The sequence below is a fragment of the Leptodactylus fuscus genome, chromosome 1 (assembly GCF_031893055.1).
Source record: "Leptodactylus fuscus isolate aLepFus1 chromosome 1, aLepFus1.hap2, whole genome shotgun sequence".
Classification (NCBI taxonomy): Eukaryota; Metazoa; Chordata; class Amphibia; order Anura; family Leptodactylidae; genus Leptodactylus; species Leptodactylus fuscus.
In genome coordinates, this window is record NC_134265.1 from 101,737,589 (window position 1) to 101,748,914 (window position 11,326).

An 11,326-nucleotide genomic window follows, 5' to 3' on the forward strand; every position below is an offset into this window, starting at 1 on the left:
GACCCCATTATAAGTCTATGGGGTCCGTGCGCTTTAACTGCACAGTGCTTGCAGTTGCGCTAGTATTCTGTCCGGGGGTGCTCATGATGTTGACAGTGTAGGATAAATATTGTGTCAGTTTTATTGTATAGGTTTTTATGAATGCGGCGATACCAAATATGTATGCTTTCTTAATTAATTTGTAGGGTTTTTAATAGATTTTATTCTATATAGGAAAAGGGAATTTTCAGGGCTTTATTAATGTTTTTCACACACTTTATTTTTCTTTCTTACTTTTTCATATGTCCCACTAGGACCCCGCTGGTTTAGTACTATAGAATGCAATACATGAGCATACACGTGTATTGCAATCTATAGAGGAAGTCAGTCTATGCATCTAAGGGGTTAAGACCTGTGCATGTCAGTTTGCCATTAGGAACTCATTCCTGTGACGTACGGGCACGTCATTTTGCGTGCAGGGGTTAATGCATGCTGAGCACATGCGCATACGGCAGCGCACAATGCGCCACATCCCAGGCACGCTTTCTAGAACTTGCTAGTTTACAGCCTCTTGTGGTTCGAACAAAACCTTCCCGCCCTTTTGGATCCGGCGCGCCGCAATGCTGGCTGCAGTGACGTCAGCCCCCCTCCCACGTGATCGCCCCTCCCTTCCAGTGCGCGCCCTGCTATTTGAATCCCGCTTCCGCCATTTTCTTTCGCTGCCTCACAGACGCTTCTGGAAGGTGAGAGCTCTTCAGCTGCGGGAATAGCCCGGCCTTGCTGCTCAATCCGCCGCTCATCCCGGCCATCCTTAGTGGTAGCGCTCCCCTGATAGTTCTAGTAGTAGTTTACTGTAGGTCTGGCAGATTGGAGTAGGTCTGGGAAGGATCCTCTTTGGTGAGTTATACGGGACCGGGCGGCGGTGTAGGGTCTCCTGACAGGGGGCGGGGAGGAGAGTGCCGTTGGCGCGCTTTTCTCTTCACGCTCCTGTGTGTCGGTGTGCTCGGCGTTGTCTGCTCCTTTCCTACGGGTTGTGTATTGGGAGCTCGCCGCGGCCGTTGTATACGATCCTCGAGACTCCAACGGCACGGTAGTCTTCTGGCCGGTTGAGCCGCGTTTTCCTGTCACCGCCTCCGTGACTCTGCATTATCCGGACTCCGCCCGCCTAGAAGTCCTGGCATAGCCAGTAAGTGGGGACGGTTGCGCTAGTCTTTCCGGGTGTGTGTAGGATGCTGAACAATAGGAATTTGTGTTGTGTGAAAACCGGGGCGCTTGGGCCTGGGACGGGGAAGTGAACAGGAAGCGCGCATCCGCCATTACTGCTCGTTCATCTCCCACATGTGCCATTGAATGGCGGGAGCATCTCTCCCAGCAGGCCGCTCCTCTGATAGAGTGCTAGGGTTTAGCCCTGCTGGTTCTCGGCCGGGGGTCTCTATAGATCGCCCTTTAATGTCAGCTTTTGGTTTTCTTTGTGTCGCTCCGGGCGGATCCTTTGTATGGCGTTCTTCTATTTCCGCGTGGTGGCCGCTGAGCTTTGCTGCACCTGGTCACGTGGTCTGCGGGAGAAACTTGTCAGGATCCTCCTCAGTGTGGCTGTGAGCTGATCTGCTGCTCCGGATGTTCAGACTCGTACCGAGAGTTCTCCTACCTGGGAGAAGTAGTGACGCTGAGAGGCTAAAACTTCTAGTGGTCCTTTTAGGGATGTGGATAAACTTTAGTAACATTGGCTTCTGTAGGAGTTTGATTACTTTTTGTGTGCTGGAAAATGTCTTTGGTGTTAGAGGTTTATACTGTACTAAAACTACCAAAACTTCATGTATTACAAAAGTACTGTAACCATGTTTTAAATACTTTATTAAAGGGGTATTCCAATCTATTCCTTATTTGTACTGGATCATGAGAAGTGGGGGACTTTAAATCGAGCAGTGGTCATGTCATTGGAGATGGCAGGGCTATATTTTGCCCTTTTGCAGAATTGAATGAGTCATCCCATGTGGCCTGACCACTGCGACTGTGGCAGGCGCATTTTGGCTCTATTCTGACATGGCTTCCCATGTCAGAATCTGGACCAAAATACGCCATCCTGTGAACAGGGGCTTAGTGGGCATTCACATGGAGGAAGTTGGCGCTGATTCTGGCACGATAACTCGCAACAGAATCAGCACTGAAAAAAGACTCCCATTGATGGCAGTGGGTTTCGGTTTCTGCGTAAAACCCATTGAAATCGATGGGATGAGAAGACTCCCATTGATTTCAATGGATTCTGTGTGGAAAATGGAACTCATTGAAGTCAATGGGAGTCTTTTTTTTTTTTTTTTTTTTTTTTTTTTTTCCAGCGCTGATTCTGCTGCGAGTTATCGTGCCAGAATTGGCGCCAACTTCCTCCGTGTGAATGCCCCCTAAATCTTTCTGGTATGTACTATTTCATTCCATGTGGCCAAAACAGATTTGAAGGCATTTGTCCAGTCTTTTTTGTTTCTGGACATACAAACTGCACTGGTATTTTGGGGATTTCTTGCATTTGTAGGAAGGTGGAAGGTTATAGTTAAGTTGGCTTTTATTCACCAATAGAACAGTAACTTTTTGTTCTCATAGAAAAGTTACCACCAGCTTGGCAGATAAGAGCTGTCTTAAATCTAATCTTCTAGGGGACACATCTTTTGAACAGAGGGGACAGACTTTAAAAGTTAAGAAAACAAACAGCAGTGCAGTGGGAACCAAGTGACTTAGTATTTTGTTTGTGGTGATAGGTTCTATAACATTCTACTTGGATTTAATGTGACGGGTTCCCCAGAGCAGGCCAGCCCTGTGCATAAAGCACCTTTTTTGCAGTTCACATGGCAGTGGGTGTATATTAGGGGTGGTGTGACCAACACCCTCTGTCTTTCTGAATGAGGCCTAAAGCTGTCTGCTCCAGGGGATGAGTGGCCTATTATGCAGGTCTCAACACTGCTTCTCATGTTGCTGACACTATCAGTATCTGAATGTCATGCATTTTTTTTTTCTCCTAACCAGATATAAACCATGGCAGCCCAAGGAGAGTGTCAAGTTCAGTTTAAGGTAAGTGATTTATTTTCTTAGCCTAATGTTAACTTTTCTATACTGTGATGACTCATTGTATTCTTTTTTTTTTTTTTTTTTTTTTTTCCCCAGCTTGTTTTGGTTGGTGATGGTGGTACTGGCAAAACAACCTTTGTAAAACGTCACTTAACTGGTGAATTTGAGAAGAAATATGTAGGTGAGTAGTCGTGAGGTCTTAGAGGAAGAAGCTCTACATATTGCTTGTCTGTGTAAAGGAGTGTTATATGGAAACTGTCATGAGCTACCGTGTTGCTCCTTTGAGAGGTTGTAGCTATTTTATCTGCATCTCATTGTCATCACTGTCAATAATAATAAATTTTATTTAAATAGCGCCAACATATTCCGCAGCACTGTACAATTTGTAGGGTTCAAATACAGACAAAGATACATTACAAAGAAAGTCACTTCACACAATGGGACTGGGGGCCCTGCTTGCAAGAGCTTACAATCTATGAGGTAGAGGGGGTGACACAAGAGGTAGCAGGGGCGGCATTGCTTATGCAGAGGTCAGACACTTTTGTAATAGAGGTGACTCATTAATAAACATAAAACTATGAGCCGTCAACAGTTGTGTCCTTTGACATGTGGATGGAGCTTGGACATAGTTATCATGAAATGACATCCTATCATGTGGGAGCGGGGACAGAGGAGGGTTAATGGTTTGTTAGAAATTGTGATAGGCTTGTCTGAAAAGATGCATCTTTAGTTTGCGTTTGAAATGGTAAAGCAAATAGTTGGCGTGCCCATGAAGCAACTGTTCTTAAACTGAGACACCCTCCATAGTTGCTTATTAAATGTCACTACACAGTGACTGTCCAGTCGGTTGGGTTTCACTCTAGGGTCACAACCCTTCGACTAGAGAAATGGTAACATCTAGCTACCAAATCATTAATCTCCAGCAGGAGTAACTATAGTGGCACAGTAGATGCAAGAGGCAGAGGCACCAGAGTTATGTAAAATATATATATATATATATATATATATATATATATTTTTACATTTTTGTCAGGTGACTGATCTACCCCCCCCCCCCCCCCTTTAAATGGTACGAGCAATTTTATTTACTGACCTATTTTGTCCTCATAATGACAAGCTGTCTTTGTATCCCCTCATACCAAGAGCTTGCTTTATTTTTTTAGTGTAACTACAAGAGCCTTTTTTTTTTTTTTTTTTTTAAATGTGGTTTTAAGTGTCTTTGTAGAATGGGAGGAAATCCACACAAACACAGGGAAAACATACAAACTCCTTGCAGATGTTGTTCCTGGTGGGATTCAAACCCAGGACTCCAGCGCTGCAAGGCTCTAGTGCTAACCTCTGAGCCACTGTGTTGCCCCGACGAGAGCTTGTTTTTTTGTGGGACATATTGTAGTGTAAAGACATTGTCTGGGGAGTAATAAAGCTTAGCAGTGTATTCCCTGCACTGGTTAAGCTTTGATTTCTATTAGAGGTGAGCGAACGCTATTCAAAACAGCTGTTTCAAATAGCACTCTCCCATAGAAATGAATGGACGTGGCGTTGGGTTAAGTGGCCGGCTGCTGGTGAAGTCTGTGTGTCGGTCGCTTTCATTCATTTCTATGGGAGCGTGCTATTCGAAACGGCTGTTCCGACTAGTGTTCGCTCATCTCTAATTTCTATTCCAGTGCCTCAGAAGATTGGCCAGCTCTCTTGTTCCAGTCTTCATTTCAGTAGCCCCAACTCTTGGTCTTTGCTGACTTTTTTACAGAGTCGGGCACATCTGAAGTGGAGTGCTTGCAAAAGAGATGGGAATGAGGATTCTGGCCTCTAAACAGAAATAATGAACAGGGCCCCAGGGGACATAGATGTATGTTAGTAATAAAATGTAGCTAGTGCAGATAATGTATGCAGGATTTTTGTACTAAAGCTGCCTTGTAACTGTGTTGGTGCAAAGCAATTGCTGGTGTGGCAGGGAACCACATCCCTCCAAAATCTAAATGCTGTGGTCTCTATTGATCACTGCATCTAATGAATAATGCTATTTACTGTGAGTACACAGCTGTGTGGAACTCCTGAGCCAGATACCAAAGCATAGGCATATTTACCATTATTGCTGGGGCAGTTATGTGGCCGCCCCAGGCACATCTTCATAGTATCCTGCGACACTCTGTTTCTCCGCTTCTGGAAACAGCTGTCTCTCTAACTTTTAGAGATGTGTGTACACACCTCAAAAGCTGCATGTGCAGATATAATTTAACTCATTAGTGACAATGTATAGACATGTCAGTCACTAAGTTTCGCCGAAAAAAATCCACTTGCAGAAGAATGCATGGCCTCCTACACGCTTCAGGCTGGGCACCTGCTCCAACACCTATGATTGGCAAACCACTGATCCCAGGCATTTAACAGTCGTTGTCTGCATCAAGATAGTGGGGGTGCTAATGCCAAAGGCATAATCTTATAGCATGCCTGTCAGAAAGAGGTAGTATAATGCCTTACAACAGACAGTTAAAACCCATATACTGTGTTTTGCAGACTATAAGGCGCATTACCCATGAGCGCCTTATAGTCCTGTCTAGGTTCATATATAAGGCGCACTGGACTAGAAGGTGCACTTTCGATTTCTGAGGAAATTGTAGGATTTTATGTGCGCCTTATAGTCCGGAAAATACGGTACTTACCTGCGTGAATGGTGTGGGAAAAAAAAATCTAAATTTATTTTGCTACTAAAGTGTTATAAAAAAACAAAACTCAAAACAATTTGGTCAGCAAGATCTAAATGGTCAGTTTCCAAAGGGTTGCCCTGGAGAGGGGAGTAGAAGTGTCTTGTGTAGTTTTTCTTCCCCCAGGATCACAGCTGAAGTGCTCAGGTACCAGTATGGCGGCTGATAAAGACTAGCAGGCATATCTGTACTGTAGTACTGCACATTTAGCACTGATGGATTTTATTTTTAAGTTTTTTTTTTTTTTCTTCTCATGGGTTTAAAACATCTGGTCCATTGGAACTTCTTGATTCTAATGTTGGGGGGGAATACTTTTAATATGGATGTGTTACTTGCATTTTGCATTGCAAAAATTTAGTTTTGGTACGTTTAGGAAAACTAACTTTTTTCACCCCTCACACTCTTCTAGCCACACTTGGTGTTGAAGTCCACCCACTGGTGTTCCATACCAACAGAGGTCCTATTAAATTCAACGTATGGGATACTGCTGGACAAGAGAAGTTTGGTGGTCTTCGTGATGGTTATTACATCCAGGGTAAGAGCACTATAGACAGGATCCTTCTAGCCTGGTTCTTTAGCTTTGCAAATGGACCGCAGTCTGGTGCACAAATATTGACTGTCCTGCTCAGTTTATACTTGCTAGTGTGTGGTAAAAAAAAAAATAAAAAAAAATGGGAGTGGTTGAACTTAAATGGATTTCCCAGCAGATTCCATGCTGAATTGTATGCTGCATCCTGTTGTTCAGTGTCACAGTACATACACTATGCTTTTAAAATAATACCTGAGAATACATTTTGGCATGGTTTCCATGCTATCTGTTGGCGGCTGAACTGGCAACATTAAACTTAATTTACATTACTATGGACACATTGCCTGAAGCAGAAAGCCAAGGGTTAAGAGTTTTTAGACTTCACTGCTGACTGTTTTTCAAACTTATATTTTAAACTTTGAACATTTCCAAAGGGAGGATTTCTTGTACAGTGGTGGTAAGCATGGCTTTCACAAACCCCATTCAGTTGGCATATGCCAGGCTGCATATGTTCAGATAGGCAGAAATCTATAGATCAAGCATTGCAGTACTTGACATAGAAACTCAATATGACTAGTTTTATTAATGCATGCAGTGATGTCAAAGTTAGATCTAGTAATACTCTCACCAGTAAACTGGTGGTATACTTAAATACGGGCAGAGAGAATCTGCTCCATTCTTTACCTTTATTTCATAGCTTTCCAAGGTAACTGTTAACAGCGTCTCAGACAGAGGATGATAATCCTGTTGCAACATAACTGGCAGAGCTGTACTGAATCCCAAGATCAGCTCTGCTTGTACCCTCAGACTCCGTCTGCTTTTAAAAGGGGCTCTGGCATCAAAATTATGCTGTATGAGCCCCGCATATGCCTGAATAGCCTTTAAAAAGGCTATTCAGGCACCGGTAACAGTGTTTTAAAAGTAGTTCTAAGGGGAGCTGAGCATGCTCCATTCCCCTTAGAACTACACACAGTACAGTCACAACCCGCCGGTGAAAAGAAGGCGTGGAAGAAGACACCAGAGGACAATTGTCTGCTACATAAAATAGAAACTGGAACTAAAGGGGAAACCTATATTAAGATTTTTAATAGTACAGTGCTATAAAAGTGCCCACTTCACCCTTTTTGTTTAAATCTTCCAGATATAAAAAAAAAAATACATGAACATGAAACCATAAAATAAAGCTCTGTGTGTCACTTAAAAGACTAGTTGTTTGAATAACTTGAGCAAAAGTTATAGCTGTACAAAACAGAAAACCTGTTTGGCCCTCATCCAGAGAAATTGGTCCAGTACTTTAATGGATTCTATCATAAGTTTTTAAACTGTAAGCACGTAGGAGTGGCCTCTAGGAAGGCTATTTATCTTTATTTTGCAGGAAAATTTTTCTTCATTATGCTTAGAGCACAGTGTCATGATCTATTCCAGTGCTGCTTCTGTCTTCTGTTCCTGACATGTCTTCACTCCTCTTCTTACATGAGACCACTGCAAAATGGCTGATGGAATGTGCTCAGCCTGCCGAAGAGGAGGAGATGTGTCAGGAACAGAAGACGGGAAGCGGTGCTGTAATAGATGACACTGCTCTGAGCACAACTAGCTTAACCCCTTAGCGACCCTTGACGTAACTGTACGTCATGGGTCGCATGGGGATGTATGGAGCGAGCTCACACGCTGAGCTCGCTCCATACACGGCAGATGCCGGCTGTATAATACAGCCAGGACCTGCCACTAACAGCAGCGGTCGGTGCCCGAGCCGATCACTACTGTTAACCCTTTATACACTGCGGTCAAACGTGACCGCAGTGTGTAAACAGCGCCGGCGGCACGGGCGCCGCCATGTTTCCCCGATCGCCGCCCTCCTGAACGTCACATGAGGGCGGTGATCGGTTGCTATGACAGCCGGAAGCCTATTGAAGGCTTCCAGGCTTGTCTCTGCACGAGATCTATTAGACGATGCCAGAGGCATCGTCTAATAGAAGTGCTGCGATTTTGCTATTCACTGCAATACTGTAGTATTGCAGTGAATAGTATGAGCGATCAGACCCCCTAGGTTTCAAGGTACCTAAGGGGTCTGATCATAAATGTAACAGAAGGAAAAAAAAAAGTTTTTAAAAGTATTAAAAAAAATAAAAAAATATAAAAGTTCAAATCACCCCCCTTTCCCTAGATTAGCTATAAAAGTAATTAAAGAACATTAAACATATTAGGTATCCCCGTGCTCCAAAATGCCCGAACTATTAGAATATTAAAACATTTATCCCGTACTGCGAACGGCGTAGCGGCAAAAAAAACAGCCAAAAAGCGTTTTTTCCAACACTTTGCCTCCTATAAAAAATTGAATAAAAAGTGATCAAACCATCAGATCTTTCCCCAAATGGTATCAATAGAAACGTCATCTTGTCCCGCATAAAAAGACACCACAACCAGCTCCATACATGGAAATATGAAAAAGTTACAGGTGTTAGAACATGACACAAATTTTTTTTTCTATTTTGCAAAGTTTATCATTTTTTTAAAGTATCAAAACATTTCAAATACTATATAAATTTGGTATCACCGCGTTCGTACTGACACGTAGAACACAGGTAACATGTCATTTGTACCAAACAGTGAACGCTGTAAAAATTAAACCCATAAGAAAATGGCGCAAATGCATTTTTTTCTCCAATTGCACCTCATTCTGAATTTTTTTCCAGCTTCCCAGTACATTGCACAGCATATTGAATGGTGCCATTACAAAGTATAATTTGTCCCGCAAACAATAAGCCATCATGTGACTCTGTGAACTGAAAAATGAAAAAGTTATGGCTCTTGAAATGTGAGGAGGGAAAAACGAAAATGCGAAACCAAAAAATGGCCTGGTCCTTAAGGGGTTAATAAAGGAAAAAAAAAATTGAAACCTGCTGCATGGACTTGCAAAATAAAGATAATGGATGAATAGTCGAAGTGCTTTTAGTTCAAAACGTAGAATCCCTTTAAGTGGTTCTATTTAGATTCACTGTTGATAGCTTAGGATCCTCTGATCACCTGTACCAAAATAGCATGGCTTTCTGTAACAAACGTGCTGTGAGTGTAGATACTACAGAACATCCACTCGCAACTAGTCTGTATTTTCATGTAGCTGTTTGCTTCCTGCTCTGAAATTGAAAGACTCTCTTAAAGAGGACCTTTCATCAGATCGGGCACATGCAGTTTTATATACTGCTGGAAAGCTGACAGTGCGCTGAATTCAGTGCACGATCGGCTTTCCCGATCTGTGCCCGGTGTAAAGCGCTATCGGTACCGTAGCGCTTTAGTCAGAAGGGCGTTTCTGACAGTTAGCCAGGAACGTCCTTCTGCCTCGCGGCGCCTATCACGCTCCACAGTACAGCGCAATAGGCACCGCAAGACAGAAGGACGTTCCTGGCTAACTGTCAGAAACGCCCTTCTGACACTAAAGCGCTACGGTACCGGGACTGATAGCGCTTTACACCGGGCACAGATCGGGAAAGCTGACAGTGCGCTGAATTCAGCGCACTGTCAGCTTTCCAGCAGTATATAAAACTGCATGTGCCCAGTCTGATGAAAGGTCCTCTTTAAACCAGCAGTTTTGCCTCTCAAGGGGGAACTTTTGTGCTAGAACATTCTGCATTTTTCACTTCACAATGCATGCTTACAGACTGGTTATACTAACATTTTCCTTTTCTTTCTTTTTTTTTTTTTTTTTTTTTTTATACAGCTCAGTGTGCCATTATTATGTTTGATGTAACATCAAGAGTCACATACAAGAATGTACCCAACTGGCATAGAGATCTTGTAAGAGTATGTGAAAATATCCCCATAGTTTTGTGTGGTAACAAAGTGGACATTAAGGACAGAAAAGTTAAAGCAAAGTCCATTGTATTCCATAGGAAGAAGAATCTTCAGGTTAGTTGTCTTGTATGCAACTTCATTAACTTCAGTTTTAGTTAGCTTGTGCCAAACTTAAAGTTCTAAAATGTATCTTTTTCTTTTAGTACTATGACATCTCTGCAAAGAGTAACTACAACTTTGAAAAGCCATTCCTTTGGCTTGCCAGAAAACTCATAGGTGATCCTAACCTCGAGTTTGTAGCCATGCCTGCTCTGGCACCACCAGAAGTGGTTATGGATCCTGCACTGGCAGCACAGTATGAGATTGACCTACAGGTAAACTATATCAAATGAATGGTTTGCTTTTGTCTTTGAGATATGGAAATAGAACTTAACACTGAATTATGAGTTAATTGTACTAACACAGTGAATTTCTTCATCTTAATGTAATGTCTTCCTTACTAGGTTGCCCAGACCACAGCACTGCCAGATGAAGATGACGATCTGTGAGGTGAATGACGTGGGAGCCCAGAGTCAGAAGTCTAGTTTTATAGGCAACTGTCCTGTGATGTCAGTGGTGCAGCGTGTTTGCCACTTTATTATCTAGCTGAGCAGAACATATGCTTAAACTTTTTGGGATGCTGAAGGAGATGAATGGGCTTCGGAGTGAATGTGGCAGTTAAACAGAAACTAAATAAATCCTGCATATTTAGCTGTTTGGGACTGCAAATATTCCCTAAAATTTCCAATATTAAGTTAAGACTGCTACAGTCACATCACACTATTCAGTGGTGAATCTTGTTTGTTACTGTCATTCCCATACCTTTTCGTTAGATCATAATAAAGTTGTATTTCAAATACCCTAGTTCCTTGACATCAATGACAATTGTTCTGTGACACTTGCCCCGTTTACAATAGAGGCTCGCTTGGCCTAATGTGACTAGTCATTTTTCTGTATGTTTAAACACTTGGCTTTGACTTTTCTTTTGGTTAAAAAAAGTCACCAATTTTAAGAAACTGTTTCAAGCCTTTTTTTCTTAGAATTCACAGGCTGCACCTTGCCATACTCTTGTCAGTTAGCTTCACTGGGTCAGTTTAATAAACTGCATTTTGCAGCGATATGTGAAGGCTTTTGGTGTTTAAGCTATATTTAACACAATTGACCATGGATTGAGCTGCTGCTTTGCTTTAGCCTAAAGGGTTTGTCTGGTTACAGATCTTTATCCTTTCCC

The 11,326-nt window shown here is 42.6% G+C and overlaps 1 protein-coding gene across 2 annotated transcripts; it reads left to right on the forward strand.

Moving 5' to 3' along the window:
* The first annotated feature begins 622 nt into the window (after positions 1-622).
* On the forward strand, positions 623-10,954 carry RAN (RAN, member RAS oncogene family). Of its 2 annotated transcripts, none has more exons than XM_075274454.1 (7): positions 623-722; positions 2,995-3,039; positions 3,133-3,217; positions 6,148-6,273; positions 9,983-10,170; positions 10,260-10,430; positions 10,560-10,954. In XM_075274454.1, the coding sequence occupies exons 2-7, from the start codon at positions 3,004-3,006 to the stop codon at positions 10,602-10,604; spliced, it is 651 nt and encodes a 216-aa protein (XP_075130555.1). In that variant the 5' UTR covers positions 623-722; positions 2,995-3,003; the 3' UTR covers positions 10,605-10,954. The 2 variants fall into 2 exon arrangements, with proteins under 2 accessions (XP_075130555.1, XP_075130563.1); XM_075274462.1 differs by lacking the exon at positions 623-722 and adding an exon at positions 776-796.
* The last annotated feature ends 372 nt before the right edge of the window (positions 10,955-11,326 follow it).